General features: G+C 38.3%; 1 protein-coding gene across 1 annotated transcript in view; it reads left to right on the top strand.

Moving 5' to 3' along the window:
• The first annotated feature begins 1,977 nt into the window (after window positions 1–1,977).
• TMPRSS7 (transmembrane serine protease 7) overlaps window positions 1,978–17,380 on the top strand; it is a 38,194-nt gene continuing 22,791 nt past the window's right edge. The window contains exons 1-5 of the mRNA XM_007458163.1: window positions 1,978–2,039; window positions 3,571–3,761; window positions 5,806–6,034; window positions 7,366–7,496; window positions 10,257–10,369. Of these exons, the coding sequence (XP_007458225.1) occupies window positions 3,617–3,761; window positions 5,806–6,034; window positions 7,366–7,496; window positions 10,257–10,369 (618 nt within the window). The 5' untranslated portion in view covers window positions 1,978–2,039; window positions 3,571–3,616. The remainder of the gene's footprint in view (window positions 2,040–3,570; window positions 3,762–5,805; window positions 6,035–7,365; window positions 7,497–10,256; window positions 10,370–17,380) is intronic.

Below are 17,380 nucleotides of genomic sequence, written 5' to 3'. Positions count from 1 at the left end.
GCAGTCATTACTTGTGTTATGAATAATCATTGCATTTACATGTCTGGCCGCCCTGGTTTCTGCTGCTATTCACTCAGGACCTAAAGCCATCTGTCCAATTTCTATGGAGTGAAATTCCACCCGTCATTCATGACCCATCAAAAAGCCTCCTTCTCTGTGAAATCCTCCCCGGCCTCCTGCAGAGTCAATGCTGGCTTTGTGTAGACCCTGTTTGTATAGTTAGTATTGCACTCAATGCATTTTATTATACTTATTTAACATCCCACCCAAAGAGGTAGGCATTTTGATCACCACTTTACAGATTAAAAAAGAGAGAGACAGAAAGATAAAAACAAATAACCGTACGCTAACACATATATATGGAGTCTAAGGAAAAAAGAAAAAAAATGTCATGAAGAACCTAGGGGTAAGACAGGAATAAAGACACAAACCTACTGGAGAATGGACTTGAGGATATGGGGAGGGGGAAGGGTAAGCTGGGACAAAGTGAGAGAATGGCATGGACATATATACACTACCAAACGTAAAATAGATAGCTAGTGGGAAGCAGCCGCATAGCACAGGGAGATCAGCTCGGGGCTTTGTGACTACCTAGAGGGGTGGGATAGCGAGGGTGGGAGGGAAACGCAAGAGGGAGGGTATACGGGGATATATGTATATGTATAGCTGATTCACTTTGTTATACAGCAGAAACTAACAAACCATTGTAGAGCAATTATACTCCAATAAAGAAGCTAAAAACAAAACAACAAAACAAAAAAAAAGAAAGAGAAAAACAAATACCGTATGCTAACACATATATATGGAAGCTAAAAAAAAAAAAAGAAGGTCATGAAGAACCTAGGGGCAAGACGGGAATAAAGACACGGACCTACTAGAGAATGGACTTGAGGATACGTGGAGGGGGAAGGGTAAGCTGGGACAAAGTGAGAGAGTGGCATGGACATATATACACTACCAAACGTAAAATAGATAGCTAGTGGGAAGCAGCCGCATAGCACAGGGAGATCAGCTCGGGGCTTTGTGACCACCTAGAGGGGTGGGATAGGGAGGGTGGGAGGGAGGGAGATGCAAGAGGGAAGAGATATGGGGACATATGTATATGTATAACTGATTCACTTTGTTGTAAAGCAGAAACTAACACACCATTGTAAAGCAATTATACTCCAATAAAGATGTTAAGAAAAAAAAAGAGAGAGAGAAAAAGAAAAAAAAAGATCAGCAGGCCTCGGTAATGTGTTCTGTGTTGCACAGTGAATTTAAACTCCATGGCCCATTTTTTTCCACAATGCTATATTATTTCTAAGGTTTTTCGTGTTTTTTACCCCCCTGGGCAATTAGTTATGTGATTTTGCTATTATGTAAAGAGGGGACTACAGGAGAAGATTTGGCAGAAGAAATTGGTTTTAGAAATGCTAAGTAAGGGCAAACAGTCAATCGACTGAAATAGCCCTCTTCTGAGATTCATTTATGGTGCTTTAAAAGATCTGGGTGTGTCCCTGGAAACGAGAGTTCTGCAGTGGGATGTGGAAGTTGGACTGTGGGCACCAGGCGCCCTCTAGCGGCTAATATACATTTTCCATGGTGTGCATTGGTAGAAAAGAGGTTGGGCCAAATACCTTGTAAATACGCTTAAAGGAGTTTCACTTATTCATTGTGGAGAAAATTAACTTTTGGAGTAGGCAGAATACAGCAGTTAAGCTTGGTTAGGGTGTCTAAAAACAGCAATAAATGAATAAAGGTAGCTGATTAATCTTCACAGAGAGCAGAATGACAGTAAGTAACCCTGATACAGGAAGTAAGAATTTATTTGAATTCAAGGAATAATGTCTGGGTTTGGCCTTAGAGGCCTTTAGTTTGAGCCTTGCTTTTCTCCTTGCTAACTGTCAGAGCTTGGACCTACAGCACACTGGGTATCATGAGAGGAAGCCAATTTGAAAGACTTCAGACATCTTGGTTCTTCTTTTGCAGGTAAACCTGGTTTATACAACATCTGCCTTCTCCAAATTTTACAAGCAGTCGGTAGTTGCAGATGTCAGGTAATGAATGTCCCCTGCTTTGGGACTTCTACGTTCCCTGCTGTAAATACCTCAAAAGGCTGTGGAAGGTCTGAAAGAGCACCATTCTCAAGTAACCACTTGGGGGCAGTTGTGGGTTAATACCCTTCTAGCACAATAGCAACCCAACTCTTTTTTTACCCCTTTTATTTATTTATTTTAAAGACTTTATGTATGTATGTATGTATGTATGTATGTATGTATTTTTGGCTGTGTTGGGTCTTCGTTGCTGCGCGCAGGCTTTCTCTAGTTGCAGTGAGCAGGGGCTACTCTTCATTGTGGTGCACGGGCTTCTCATTGCAGTGGCTTCTCTTGTTGAGGAGCATCAGCTCTAGGTGCGTGGGCTTCAGTGGTTGTGGCACACGAGACTCAGAAGTTGTGGCTCGGGGGCTCTAGAGCTCAGGCTCATTAGTTGTGGAGCATCGGCTTAGTTGCTCCGTGGCATGTGAGATCTTCCTGGACCAGGACTCGAACCCGTGTGCCCTGCATTGGCAGGTGGATTCTTAACCACTGCGTCACCAGGGAAACCTGCAGCTGAACTCTTTGTCACGCTATCATGCTGAGTTTTTTTCTTCATTTACCAAAGGCTGCCCTCTTTCCAGAACTGGGATCCTAGACCTTTGTATTAATGCCACTGGGCAAAATGACCATAAACACGTCCACTATATTGGGTGAGGGCAAACAGAAAACACAGACTAGTCAGTGTCTCTCAAAATATGTTCAGTAAAAAACTGGTCACTAGAGATCTTCTGAGAAAAAAAGGATCCCATGGTCAAATAATTTTTAGGAAAATTTGTGTGCCTTTACTGTATCCCACCTCCCCCCACCTCTAATATATCTGCAGAGATTCACAATCTGTTTGGGCAGATTAAAGGCACTGAGAAGGCTTGGAGTAAAGCAATTTGTTTCCTCTCCTTCACCTTCCATTTCCCAAATTATGTGCTATAGAACACTATCTTATGTTTTTTTCATAAAATATGACAATATTTGTGCAGGTAGGAGCTCCTACTCCAGGGTCAGATTGAAAACCAAATTAGGCTTGATTCCTGACTTGCTACTCAGTAGCTGTGTGATTTTGAGTTGTAGATGACCTTAATTTCCTCATCTATAAAACTGGAAGCGTAACAGGACCTTCCTCAAAAGATTAAATGGGATAAAGCAGATTTAGCACTGTGTCTGGACATGGGGAGGTATCAAACATTCTAACTTTTGTTATTTGTAATAGCAGTGAATACTGATAGACATCCATAGAAATAGTATATTCTCCATGGAGATGCAAAATATACTAACAGTTCTAGATTTGAACACAGCACAAGAATACACATACCATGATGCTTTCCTTTCCAAATTCCCATGTTAGGAGTCAATGGCTTCCTAAAGAAGGAAGTTATGTTCAGTTGAAAGATGTGTTCATTGGCCACACCTTGAATTGGTCACTTGGGTCACTTGCTCCTTATGAAAGTCTACTTGCTAAGAGGTATCCCTGAACTTCTTTCTCTTTTCACTACAGCAGTAACAACAAAGGTGGCCTCCTTGTTCACTTTTGGCTTGTGTTTGTCATGCCACATGCCAAGGGCCATATCTTCTGTGAGGACTGTGTGGCTGCCATCTTGAAGGACTCCATCCAGACAAGCATCATAAACCGGACCTCCGTGGGGAGCCTGCAGGGTTTGGCTGTGGACATGGACTCTGTGGTACTAAATGGTGATTGTTGGGTAATTCTCCTTCAAGCACTCCTTCCTGCAGCACTCTTGATACTGTCGTTGTCGTAGTCAGTGTTGCCGTGAAGCACAGTCTTCCCTCTATATCCACGGACTTCGCATTCGTGGATGCAGCCAGCCATGGATAGAAAACATTTGGAAAAAAATTTCTGGAAAGTTCCAAAAAGCAAAACTTGAATTTGCCACAGGCTGGCGACTATTTACACAGCATTTACACTGTATTAGGTATTAGAAGTAATCTAGAGATGATTTAAAGTATGCAGGAGGATGTGCATAGGTTTTATGCAAATACTATGCCATTTTACATAAGGGACTTGAGCATTCATGAATTTTTGTATCCTTGGGGGTCCTGGATCCAATCCCTTGTGGATACTGAGGAATGACTGTATTCTTCACAATCCCAGTGGAACAGGATTAGTTGAAGACATTGGAGCTACATTGATAAAGGAAGTTGCTAAATGTTATATACAGTGATTAGACAATAGAATTGGGGTCAGAATACACATGAAAATGAATTTATTAAAGAGTACCCTTTTCTATATTTAACTTGGCTTCATGCATCCTTCAAACTAAGGCTCCAAGGGACAAGGTCCTGGAGAAGGAAAATTTTGCTGAGGTTTACCTTCCTTGTTTCTTCCCTTGTTCAGACAGAACTGCGCCTGTGTTCTATAGTGTGCCCCGATGCTCCAAAATGGCCTGCCCAAAACACAGTCAGAATGCAAATTCCATCATTTGTCTTGAGAGTAAAGTGGTTTAATTATTGTCTAACCCAAAATTTATGCAGTTTTCTATTTTGATTTAAATTATATATATGTGTTAGGCATATAATAGGTAGTTGATAAGTATTTGTAATAAGTAATGAATCAATAAAAAAATCTCTAGTGGAAAATTCTGTACCACATGTACCACTTCAGATATAGAACCCATTATTACCATGTTTAGTTGCTTTTTTATCTTCAAAAAAATGTTTAAAAGTTGTTACAACAGATGATTTCTAGCACAAAAGTAAAGAGAATTGTTTAATGAACTCTTACACACTTTACTCAGCTTCAACAACTATCAACTCATAGCTGTCCTATTTGATGTCTAAATACCTAAACAACCTCCCTTTTACCCTCACAGGATGATTTTAAAGCAAATCCCAGATATGTTGGATTGCTTTTAAAGGACAAGATATTTTTACTAAGAAAAATTCTATCAAAATGAAATGCTGGGACTGATAGTGTCTTTTCTATGTGCTTTTTCAATGCAGCTGGGCTTCGGTCAGATTACTCTTCAACCATAGGATCTGGTAAATTATGTCTGTGGTTTCTCCCCTGCCCCCCAACCTCCCCACCCACAACTGCCTTCAAATCAGTATCTTTTTGGGCTGTAGTTTTCCTTTTCACATGATGGTGTTTGTTAGTGTTCTTTCCGTTGCAAGTGACAGATATAGTATATTCAAACTAGCTTAAGCACAAAAGAAATGTGATTGCCTCATATAACTGGGACACACGTGGAATATGCAGGCTGTAGGCATGGTTGGGTCCAGGTTCTAAGATAAAATATTGTCAGGACTCTGCATTTTTGTTTTCTTCTGCTGAGACTTCATCAAGTGGGTTCTTCCAAAGTGGTGGCATAAATGGCCACCAGCAGATCCAAGCTTATCATTTATCAGTTTAGCTACCATGGTGGAGAAAAATCTCACCTGTATTTTGAGAAGTCCTTGGGCTGAGTTTCATTGTCTCAAATTGACGTGCCCACTCCTGAAACAGCTGCTTTGGCTCTGATTGGTCAGTCTGGGTCGTGTGCTCACTTCTGGACCTAGGGTGAGTTTAACCCCAACCAAGCCACATGGACAGGGTAGGAGTAGTTTCTCAACGTAAAATCTAGGTGCTGTTATCAGAAGAGATGAGAGTGGATTCCAGGCTGGCAAAGACAGCAGATATTCTCCATGTGAGCTCTTTTGCTCTTTACTCTTCTATAAAGATTTCTAGAAAAATCATTCCTAAAACAAAACAAAGCAAAATAAAGTGCTGTCTCCACAGACAAAGGCTGCTCTCAGTACTTCTATGCAGATCACCTGTCTCTCCGCTACCCTCTGGAGATTTCGGCAACCTCAGGGAGGCTGATGTGCCACTTCAAGCTGGTGGCCGTAGTGGGCCACCTGATCCGTCTCTCAATAGAGTCCGTCCAGATTGAAGCCGACAACTGTGTCACCGACTCCCTGACCATTTACGACTCCCTCATGCCAATCCGGAGCACCATCTTGTATAGGTATTATGCAGCCACTCTGCTTGGCAAGTGAAAAGAATTTTTACAATGTCTCTCTTTTGCAGTATCTGGCTTGCCCTTGGATTTTTTTAAACCATTTTTGTATATACTCATGAGGTCAAAGATTGACCCATGCCCTGTTTAGTGCTCCCTGTATTAGCCAGAGCCTATCAGACACAGTGTTTGCTTTTCACTTGTAGCATACAACAGTGAAAATCATTGGGAACTTCAGTCAATAGTTTTGATATTTATTTCAGATTTTTTTTTGGTTTAATTTTACTTTCATTGCAATCACAGTGAAGGCTACTGTTTCAATAGAATGTGAGAATGAATATTCTATTATGATTGCATAGCATCAGTAAAACATTTTTTTTCCTTATAAAGATAACACAATGTTTATTGTGAAAATGAGGTCAATCAGAGAAAACAATGTCAATTATCTTACATTCCCATTATCCAGAATAAATGTCTGTTATATTTTTGCATACATTCTTTCATTCATACGTGTACATAATTACACACACGTATACATATACATATCCTACTATTTCTTACTCACTAGTAGACATCTTTTTATGAGTGCTTAATATTTTGGTAACCTAGTAATGTCAGTTAGGCTTTATTAAGAATTTGCTATTTTTACTCGTTGTGGTAAAGGGCATATGAATTATCTTATCATTTTAAATGGTGTTTATGTATGTATATAATAGTATTTTATGTAAGTATTATTTATTTATATTTTGATGGTGCATGAACATGTTAAAAATTCAAACAGTGTCTAAAGATTTGTAGTGAAAAGTAAGTTTGTCACTGACGCTCACCCCCTCCATCACTGTTTTTGGTTTCTTTTCACTATTCCCAGACATATTTAGTTATTATCTCATTTAATCCTCACCACAATGCTATGAGGAGTATACTGTTATTATTACTACCATTTCAGAGTTGGGAAACTGGCATTTATGAAGAAATAGTTACTTCATTGCCCAGTTAAGTGATAGAGCTGAGTTTTGAACCCAGTTTTCCCTGGTGAAGAGCCCATGACTTTAGCTATTAAATACCCTGCCTATATACCTTGTTTGCTCTCAAGGAGTATCCAGTGACAGCCATCCAAGAGAATTCTTCCTTAGTCACTGGACAAAAATTTCTGCAGTTATATCAGCTCCGCTTCATCTGTAGTGCCTTCCGGCCACTAATTGATGAAGACCTGGCTGGTAGAGTCTGATTCACAGGGACTGTGTGGATGGCCCAAGAAATGTGTGGAATTAGTGGTGGAGGGAGGTCCGATCCTCAATAACCTATTATTTATGTGCTTTTGTTTTGTTATCTGGTTTCAGAATTTGTGAACCCACAAGAACATTAATGTCATTTGTTTCGACAAATAATCTCATGTTGGTGATATTTAAGTCTCCTCAGATACCGAGGCTATCAGGAATCCGGGCATATTTCGAGGTCATTCCAGAACAAGGTAAGCTTCCCCAATTGAAAAAAGTCATGAGAAATACTTATTATGATAGATACTCCAGTCTTATCTCTCCCAAGGCTGTGTTGTAATACTAGTTGCACTAGTCAGGACCCTGAGTCAGGTTCAAAGAGGGAGATGGTATTAGTTATTCTAACAGAGAACTTAATGTAAAGAACTGTTAACTCAGTACAGAGGTGTTAACTGGGTAACTCAAAAGGCAAAAAAAACAAAAACAAAAAAACAAAACACACAAAAAACTGTAAGGTATCATGGATGTAACACATATAGGAAGCAACTAGCACTGTAGATCTAGAGGAACAAAGGAAAGGAATTGGAACTATTACAATTTAGGGCTTGGAGGAGGGGGGGTGGTCTGTGTAATGGAACTCAGACCTCTGCCCAGCTGGTGTTGGTGTCTATAAATTCGGAGGCAGGTGTTCATGAACCGGGGACACAGACCTTTGAGGAGAGGGTGCCAGACAGCTGAGCTGGCATCTTTTAGGGAGACACAATAAAGCAGAAGTTGGAAAAACTGCTAACAGATTCAACTCTGTTACAGGAGGGAAGAGCAGCTGCAAGGGTGAGGCAGCATTGCTGGGGTGACACTCCCAGGAATAAGAAACAGAGTGAAGTCCTATTCTTCCCTCTCCAGCCTTCTAGTCTCCCTTTAGCACCCTCTACTGGCAGAGCCTACCAGGTAGTGAAGGACAGAAGTGGTTTGTATAGTCCAGCCCAGCCTTGCAGAACAGAGTAGAGAGGGGTGGATTTGGAGCTGAGGGACAATAGCTCAGTAACTAGCACATTCTTTCATGAATTCTCATTTATAGTAATGCACATAAGTGCCATCCTAGAAAGTGCTCATGATGCAAAACCCAGAGGTTTTTTTTTTTTTTTTTTGCGGTATGCGGGCCTCTCACTGTTGTGGCCTCTCCCGTTGCGGAGTACAGGCTCCGGACGCGCAGGCTCAGCGGCCATGGCTCCCGGGCCCAGCCGCTCCACAGCATGCGGGATCTTCCCGGACCGGGGCACAAACCCGTGTCCCCTGCATCGGCAGACGGACTCTCAACCACTGCGCCACCAGGGAAGCCCAAGACCCAGAGGTTTTAATGGGTTTTTCTAGTGAACAGAAAGTGACCTCCTCTTTGTTCTTCTCTTTTTGACTTGGGTTGACGAAGTCAAACAAAACAAAATGAAAAGAGCCTTCACTGAAACTCTAATGTTTTTGTAATATTTGTTGCCTTGGAAACTGGTCAGATCTTACAGGCCATGTCTTGGTAACTTCTTTATGAGCATCAACAAGGCTAAAGGGGTGAGAATGGGAGATGGGGGTGAGGAGGGAAGAGCATTGGGCTTAAGTAGATGGTGAGAGCTACATGCTCATCACTATTTTAGGGCAGTGGCTCATTTTGATAGGTTTTTCTCTGTCAAATTATTACAAAACAAAATGTAAAATTGATTTATTGAGCTAGATATTTGAGATAGTGTCAGGTTGAAAATTATCTGTAACTCCAAAGGTTAAAAATAGAATTATAACAGAAATATTATAGTGGAATTTGTCTATTCACTCAACAAATATTTACTGAACATCTGTTGTATGCCAGAAATGACTGTAGGTGTTAAGGAAATAGTAAACAAAATAGAAAGAAAATCAGTGCTCTTGGGCTGCTTATATTCTAGCAGAAGGATGACCATAACAGTAAGAATAGACATGTAGATTGTCTTATTTAAATAGTATAACACATTATGAAAACTGGATATCTCTTGAACAACAAATACACACTAATTTGAACAAAATTAACTCAGAAGCTTTAAAAATATATATTTACAGTGCTGCATGTCAAAATATACATACAGTGTTAATATATTAATTATATCTCAATAAAACTAGAAGAAAAAATATATTTAAACCATGTTTTTTAAAGAAAGGAATAGCATCCTATAGATCTGTAACCAAAATAAATGATTTGAAATAGCCAGGAGATGGAAGCAACCTAAGTGTCCATCATTGGATGAATGGATAAAGAAGATGTGGCACATATGTACAATGGAATATTACTCAGCCATAAAAAGAAACGAAATTGAGTTATTTGTAGTGAGGTGGATGGACCTAGAGTGTGTCATACAGAGTGAAGTAAGTCAGAAAGAGAAAGACAAATACCATATGCTAACACATATATATGGAATCTAAGAAGAAAAAATGTCATGAAGAACCTAGGGGTAAGACAGGAATAAAGACACAGACCTACTAGAGAACGGACTTGAGGATATGGGGAGGGGGAAGAGTAAGCTGTGACAAAGTGAGAGAGTGGCATGGACATATATACACTACCAAACGTAATATAGATAGCAAGTGGGAAGCAGCCGCATAGCACAGGGAGATCAACTCGGTGCTTTGTGACCACCTAGAGAGGTGAGATAGGGAGGGTGGGAGGGAGGGAGACGCAAGAGGGAAGAGATATGGGAACATATGTGTACGTATAACTGATTCACTTTGTTATAAAGCAGAAACTAGCACACCATTGTAAAGCAATTATACTCCAATAAAGATGTAAAAAAAAAAAAGATTTGAAAACAAGTATAGACTTTGAACAATATATTGACTATACATCCATGTGTACTATTTTTTTTAAATAGTTTAATTTCAAAAATATATAAGCTTATTGACCAAGAAAATGTGCATTTGTAGTTAAAGAAATGTATGCTGTCTATTTCCCATAATCTCACAACTGCAAATCATTGTGTGTTACTGGATATTTTTTTCAGAATGTGAAAACACAGTGTTGGTCAAAGAAATCACTGGCTTTGAAGGGAAAATTTCAAGTCCATATTACCCAAGCTACTACCCTCCAAAATGCAAGTGTACCTGGAAATTTCAGGTAGCCTAGTTTTAACAGTATCTTAGAAAAATATTGCTATCCTATTTTTAGTAGCTATTTATTTTTGAATTTAATTATACTTATTTTTTAAATTACAAAAAGAATGTCAATTAATTTTATAATATTTAAACCTTATTAAAATATATTATCTAGAACATGAAAGTTTGTTGTAATTTCAAGCCGCTGCTCACAATTAACTGCTTTTTGCAGACTGGGGCTTTTTTGTCCACTTTCTTACTTTGTATTAAAAAGAGCAAAGATAGTGTTATAGGATCAAACAATTTATTTTATTATGGTAGAGCTCATTTATTAATTTTTAATTACTTCATCAGCATTATAATGAGAATAATAAAGAAATAATAAATTGAATTAGGCAATATATATTTCAGCTGTATAAGCAAATTGGAGTGTAAATTTATATAAAATACATATGTCTCCCTCTGGCTCTAGACAGGTAGTCCCTGGTTTCTGTTTGTTTTGCAAAATCTCAGTGTGTAACCTAGCTTTCTTTCTCCAGCTGTTATATTGATGCAGAGGGAGGTCGCCTTTGCTCTTTCAGCATATACATATGAAATCATTTTTGTAGGGCATAGCAGTTAGATGTAAGTGACAATCAGTGTCTAGTTTGTATTCATTCAACATACTATTATTCAATGCCTGCTCTGTGTCAGGCAGTATTCTGAACACTGGGATGTATGAGATCTCTCTCTCTCTCTCTCTCACACACACACACACACACACACACACACAAGCTCTGCTGTCATGGAGTCCTCTATAAAGTAGGGGGAGACAGGTGACAAAGAAATAAACAAGTAAAATACATGCAGTGTGTTCCATGATGGTACAATGCTATGGAGAATACAGCTGGGGAGGGGCTCTGTAGCTGAGTAGGGGGGTGGCTGTGTGAAAGGTAGGAAGTCTCGGATTTGTTGTCTCAAGTAGGATGGTCAGGGAAAGCCTCACTGACAAGAGGACATTTGCATAGAACCTTGAGACACGATGGAACTAACCTGGTGCACGCTGAGGGTAAGAGTGTCGCGGGCAAAGGGAAGAGCTGAGGCAAAGGCCCTGAGGAGGCAGGAGAGTGCTTGCTGCATGTAGGGTTCATGCACAGTCCTAACAGTTAAATATTGAAATAATTTTATTATACCCAAATCTCTACTTACTAGAAGTCATCCTTAAATTATTTTCTTTATCATTATCCCAAATATTTAAAATATAATTAAGACATAAAGTTCTGGATTCTTGCTCACTGGCCGATTCTTGGTGCCTTAGAGCAGCAAAAGCTGAGGCTCAGGTGACTAGCAAGTCTGAAGGTGGGGAGAGGGGTAGATGGAAAGAGAAAAAAAGCGTTGGGGAAAGAGGGAAAGACATCAAACCTCTGCCTCTTTAACTCTCCAATAAGCAGAGTTATCTTCTTTATAATATCTAGAACAAGCAAGACCCCATTCCCAGAAGCTCCATCAAGTGTTTGAAAGTCCTTTGAGATAAAACAAATGTTGATCCCATGGTAACTCATAAGATTTAAAAGGAAAATCCCTAAACGTTGCTGCGATTAAGTTTTAGTCAGGGTACAAACAAAAATATCAGATCACTTTCTGTTTCACTGGGTCAAGGGTTAGAAATGCTGAACAATAGGAAATCTTTATAAGGAAAAGAGCATGGGGGTGGGGGATGGGAAAGGGGAGACAGGAAACACTGGGGACAGACTTGTGCGATGACACCATTCCCCAGAGGTCAAGGTTGGTTGTTCTCAGTGAGGAGGTTAAATAAAGCTGTTGCTTCGTTGGAAGGCGTTGAACAGCCACCGATAGCTGTGTGACAGCTCGTTTCTTTTTTTTTTTGAATTTTTGAATGTTATTTAATTTTTTTTTTTTATAGAGCAGGTTCTTATTAGTCATCCATTTTATACACGTCAGTGTATACATGTCCATCCCAATTGCCCAATTCATCACACCTCCACCCACACCCCCCACCGCTTTCTCCCCTTGGTGTCCATACAATTGTTCTCTATATCTGTGTCTCTATTTCTGCCCTACAAACTGGTTCATCTGTACCATTTTTCTAGGTTCCAAATACATGCGTTAATGTACAGTATTTGTTTTTCTCTTTCTGACTTACTTCACTCTGTATGATTGTCTCTAGATTCATCCACGTCTCTACAAATGACCCAATTTCATTCCTTTTTATGGCTGAATAATATTCCATTGTATAGGTACCACATCTTCTTTATCCATTTAGCTGCCGATGGGCATTTAGGTTGCTTCCATGACCTGGCTGCTGTAAATAGTGCTGCTATGAACATTGGGGTGCATGTGTCTTTCTGAATTATGGTTTTCTCTGGGTATATGCCCAGTAGTGGGATTGCTGGGTCATATGGTAATTCTATTTTTAGTTTTTTAAGGAACCTCCATACTTTTCTCCATAGTGGCTGTATCAATTTATATTCCCACCAATAGTGCAAGAGGGTTCCCTTTTCCCCACACCCTCTCCAGCATTTGTTGTTTTTTTTCTTTTTTTTTTTTATTCAAACAGAAAGTCACAAAAATTATAATCATCCCCATCAGTTCGCTCAGTCCCAGTTAATTTTTTTTTCATCTTGATCTTTTTGTAGCACTTTTATGAATTCATCAGTTTTCCATTAGAGTTCTGAAAATGCTTATTCATTCAGTTCAGCAGTATAGTCAGTTACCAGAAACCTGTACTTGTCAGAGTCTTTTCCATGAATTCCTTGAAGATGAAACCCTTTTAGAGGAACATTTTTGCAAAAGCACCAGAGTATACCCAGAACTGTCTGTAAATGACAAAAGACTTAAAAATGACCACAGATAAAGATTTGAGGAAAGTTCATAATAATGCAATTGACAAGGAAACTTAGTTATTTCTGAGACATACATTTTAAAGTAATAACTAGAATTATAACTTATAACATTATACCAGAACACATAAGATTTTTAGGAATTTCATGTTATGTCTGAAACATTTATATTAACATATTTCCATACAAATAACCCAAAGAAAGTTTAATATTAGTTGTTTTTTGTTTGTTTTTTTTATACTGCATGTTCTTATTAGTCATCAATTTTATACCCATTAGTGTATACATGTCAATCCCAATCACCCAATTCAGCACACCACCAACCCCACCCCACCGTGGCTTTTCCCCCTTGGTGTCCATAGCTTTATTCTCTACATCTGTGTCTCTACATCTGCCCTGCAAACCACTTCATCTGTACCATTTTTCTAGGTTCCACATACATGCGTTAATATACAATATTTGTTTTTCTCTTTCTGACTTACTTCACTCTGTATGACAGTCTCTAGATCCATCCACGTCTCAACAAATAACTCAATTTTGTTCCTTTTTATGGCTGAGTAATATTCCACTGTATATATGTACCACATCTTCTTTATTCATTTGGCTGTCGATGGGCATTTACGTTGCTTCCATGACGTGGCTATTGTAAACAGTGCTGCAATGAACATTGGGGTGCATGTGTCTTTTTGAATTATGGTTTTCTCAGGGTATATGCCCAGTAGTGGCATTGTTGGGTCATATAGTAGTTCTATTTTTAGATTTTTAAGGAACCTCCATACTGTTCTCCATAGTGGCTGTATCAACTTACATTCCCACCAACAGTGCAAGACGGTTCCCTTTTCTCCACACCCTCTCTAGCATTTGTTGTTTGTAGATTTTCTGATGATGCCCATTCTAACTGGTGTGAGGTGATACCTCATTGTAGTTTTCATTTGCATTTCTCTAATAATTAGTGATGTTGAGCAGCTTTTCATGTGCTTTTTGGCCACATATATGTCTTCTTTGGAGAAATGTCTGTTTAGGTTTTCTGCCCATTTTTAGACAGGGTTGTTTGTTTCTTTAATATTGAGCTGCATGAGCTGTTTATATATTTTGGAGATTAATCCTTTGTCCATTGATTCATTTGCAAATATTTTCTCCCATTCTGAGGGTTGTCTTTTGGTCTTGTTTACGGTTTCCTTTGCTGTGCAAAAGCTTTTAAGTTTCATTAGGTCCCACTTGTTTATTTTTATTTCCATTACTCTAGGAGGTGGATCAAAAAATATTTATGATCAAAAATCATAAATCAAAAAGATTTATGTCAAAGAGTGATCTTCCTATGTTTTCCTCTAAGAGTTTTATAGTGTCCGCTCTTACATTTAGGTCTTTAATCCATTTTGAGTTTATTTTTGTGTATGGTGTTAAGGAGTGTTCTCATTTCATTCTTTTACATGTAGCTGCCCAGTTTTCCCAGCACCATTTATTGAAGAGACTGTCTTTTCTCCATTGTATATCTTTGCCTCCTTTGTCATAGATTAGTTGACCATAGGTGTTTAAGTTTATCTCTGGGCTTTCTATCTTGTTCCATTGATCTGTGTTTCTGTTTTTGTGCCAGTACCATATTGTCTTGATTACTGTAGCTTTGTAGTACAGTCTGAAGTCAGGGAGTATGATTCCTGCATCTCTGTTTATTTCCCTCAAGACAGCTTTGGCTATTCAGGGTCTTTTGTGTCTCAATACAAATTTTAAGATGATTTGTTCTAGTTCCGTAAAAAATGCCATTGGTAATTTGATAGTAATTGCATTGAATCTGTAGATTGCTTTGGGTAGTAGAGTCATTTTCACAATATTGATCCTTCCAATTCAAGAACATGGTATATCTCTCCATCTGTTGGTATCTTCTTTAATTTCTTTCATCAGTGTCTTATAATTTTCTGCATACAGGTCTTTAGTCTCCCTAGGTAGGTTTATTCCTAGGTATTTTATTCTTTTTGTTGTAGTGGTAAATGGGAGTGTTTCCTTAATTTCTCTTTCATATTTTTCATCATTAGTGTATAGGAATGCAAGAGATTTCTGTGCATTAATTTTGTGCATTGATTTCTGTGCATTAATTTTGAAACTTTACGAAATTCATTGATTAGCTCTAGTAGTTTTCTGGTGGCATTTTTAGGATTCTCTATGTAAAGTATCATGTCATCTGCAAACAGTGACAGTTTTACTTCTTCTTTTCCAATTTGTATTCCTTTCATTTCTTTTTCTTCTCTGATTGCCATGGCTAGGACTTCCAAAACTATGTTGAATAATAGTGGTGAGAGTGGACATCCTTGTCTCATTCCTGATCTTAGAGGAAATGATTTCAGTTTTTCACCATTGAGAATGATGTTTGCTGTGGCTTTGTCATATATGACCTCTATTATGTTGAGGTAGGTTCCCTCTATGCCCACTTTCTGGAGAGTTTTTATGATAAATGGGTGTTGAATTTTGTCAAAAGCTTTTTCTGCATCTATTGAAATGATCATATGGTTTTTATTCTTCAGTTTGTTAATATGGTGTATCATATAGATTGATTTGCATATATTGAAGAATCCTTGCATCCCTGGGATAAATCCCACTTGATCATGGTGCATGATCCTTTCAATGTGTTGTTGGATTCTGTTTGGTAGTATTTTGTTGAGGATTTTTGCATCCATATTCATCAGTGATATTGGTCTGTAATTTTCTTTTTTTGTAGTATCTTTGTCTGGTTTTGGTATCAGGGTGATGATGGCCGCATAGAATGAGTTTGGGAGTGTTCCTTCCTCTACAAATTTTTGGAAGAGTTTGAGAAGGATGGGTGTTAGCTCTTCTCTAAATGTCTGATAGTATTCACCTGTGACGACATCTGGTCCTGGACTTTTGTTTGATGGAAGATTTTTAATCACAGTTTCAATTTCATTACTTGTGATTGGTCTGTTCATATTTTCTGTTTCTTCCTGGTTCAGTCTTGGAAGGTTATACCTTTCTAAGAATTTTTCCATTTCTTCCAGGTTGTCCATTTTATTGGCATAGAGTTGCTTGCAGTAGTCTCTTAGGATGCTTTGTATTTCTGCAATGTCTGTTGTAACTTCTCCTTTTTCCTTTCTAATTTTATTGATTTTAGTCCTCTCCCTCTTTTTCTTGACGAGTCTGGCTAATGGTTTACAAATTTTGTTTATCTTCTCAAAGAAGCAGTGTTTAGTTTTATTGATCTTTGCTATTGGTTTCTTTGTTTCTATTTCATTTATTTCGGCTCTGATCTTTATGATTTCTCTCCTTCTGCTAACTTTGGGTTTTGTTTGTTCTTCTTTCTCTTTTTCCTTTAGGTGTAAGGTGAGATTGTTTATTTGAGATTTTTCTTGTTTCTTGAGGTAGGCTTGTATATCTATAAACTTCCCTCTTAGACCTGCTTTTTCTGCATCCCATACGTTTTGGATCATTGTATTTTCATTGTCATTTGTCTCTAGGTATTTTTTCATTTCCTCTTTGCTCTCTTCAGTGATCTCTTGGCTATTTAGTAACGTATTGTTTAGCCTCCATGTGTTTCTGTTTTTTACATTTTTTCCCCTGTTATTGATTTCTAATCTCATAGTGTTGTGGTCAGAAAAGATGCTTGATATGATTTCAATTTTCTTAAATTTACTGAGGCTTGATTTGTGACCCAAGGTATGATCTATCCTAGAGAATGTTTCATGTGCACTTGAGAAGAAAGTGTAATCTGCTGTTTTTGGATGGAATGTCCTATAAATATCAATTAAATCTATCTGGTCTATTGTGTCATTTAAAGCTTGTGTTTCCTTATTAATTTTCATTTTGGATGATCTGTCCATTGGTGTAAGTGAGGTGTTAAAGTCCCCCAATATTATTGTGTTTCTGTCGATTTCCTCTTTTATAGCTGTTAGCAGTTGCCTGATGTATTGAGGTGCTCCTATGTTGGGTGTATATATATTTATAATTGTTATATCTTCTTCTTGGATTGATCCCTTGATCATTATGTAGTGTCCTTCCTTGTCTCTTGTAACATTCTTTCTTTTAAAGTCTATTTTATCTGATATGTGTATTGCTACTCCAGCTTTCTTTTGATTTCCATTTGCATGGAATATCTTTTTCCATCCCCTCACTTTCAGTCTGTATGTGTCTCTAGGTCTGAAGTGTGTCTCTTGTAGACAGCATATATATGGGTCTTGTTTTTTTGTCCA

The sequence above is a fragment of the Lipotes vexillifer genome, unplaced genomic scaffold (assembly GCF_000442215.2).
Source record: "Lipotes vexillifer unplaced genomic scaffold, Lipotes_vexillifer_v1.1 scaffold1303, whole genome shotgun sequence".
Taxonomy (NCBI): domain Eukaryota; kingdom Metazoa; phylum Chordata; class Mammalia; order Artiodactyla; family Lipotidae; genus Lipotes; species Lipotes vexillifer.
Note: the sequence above shows the minus strand (reverse complement) of the source record. Positions and strands in the feature narration are given on the sequence as shown.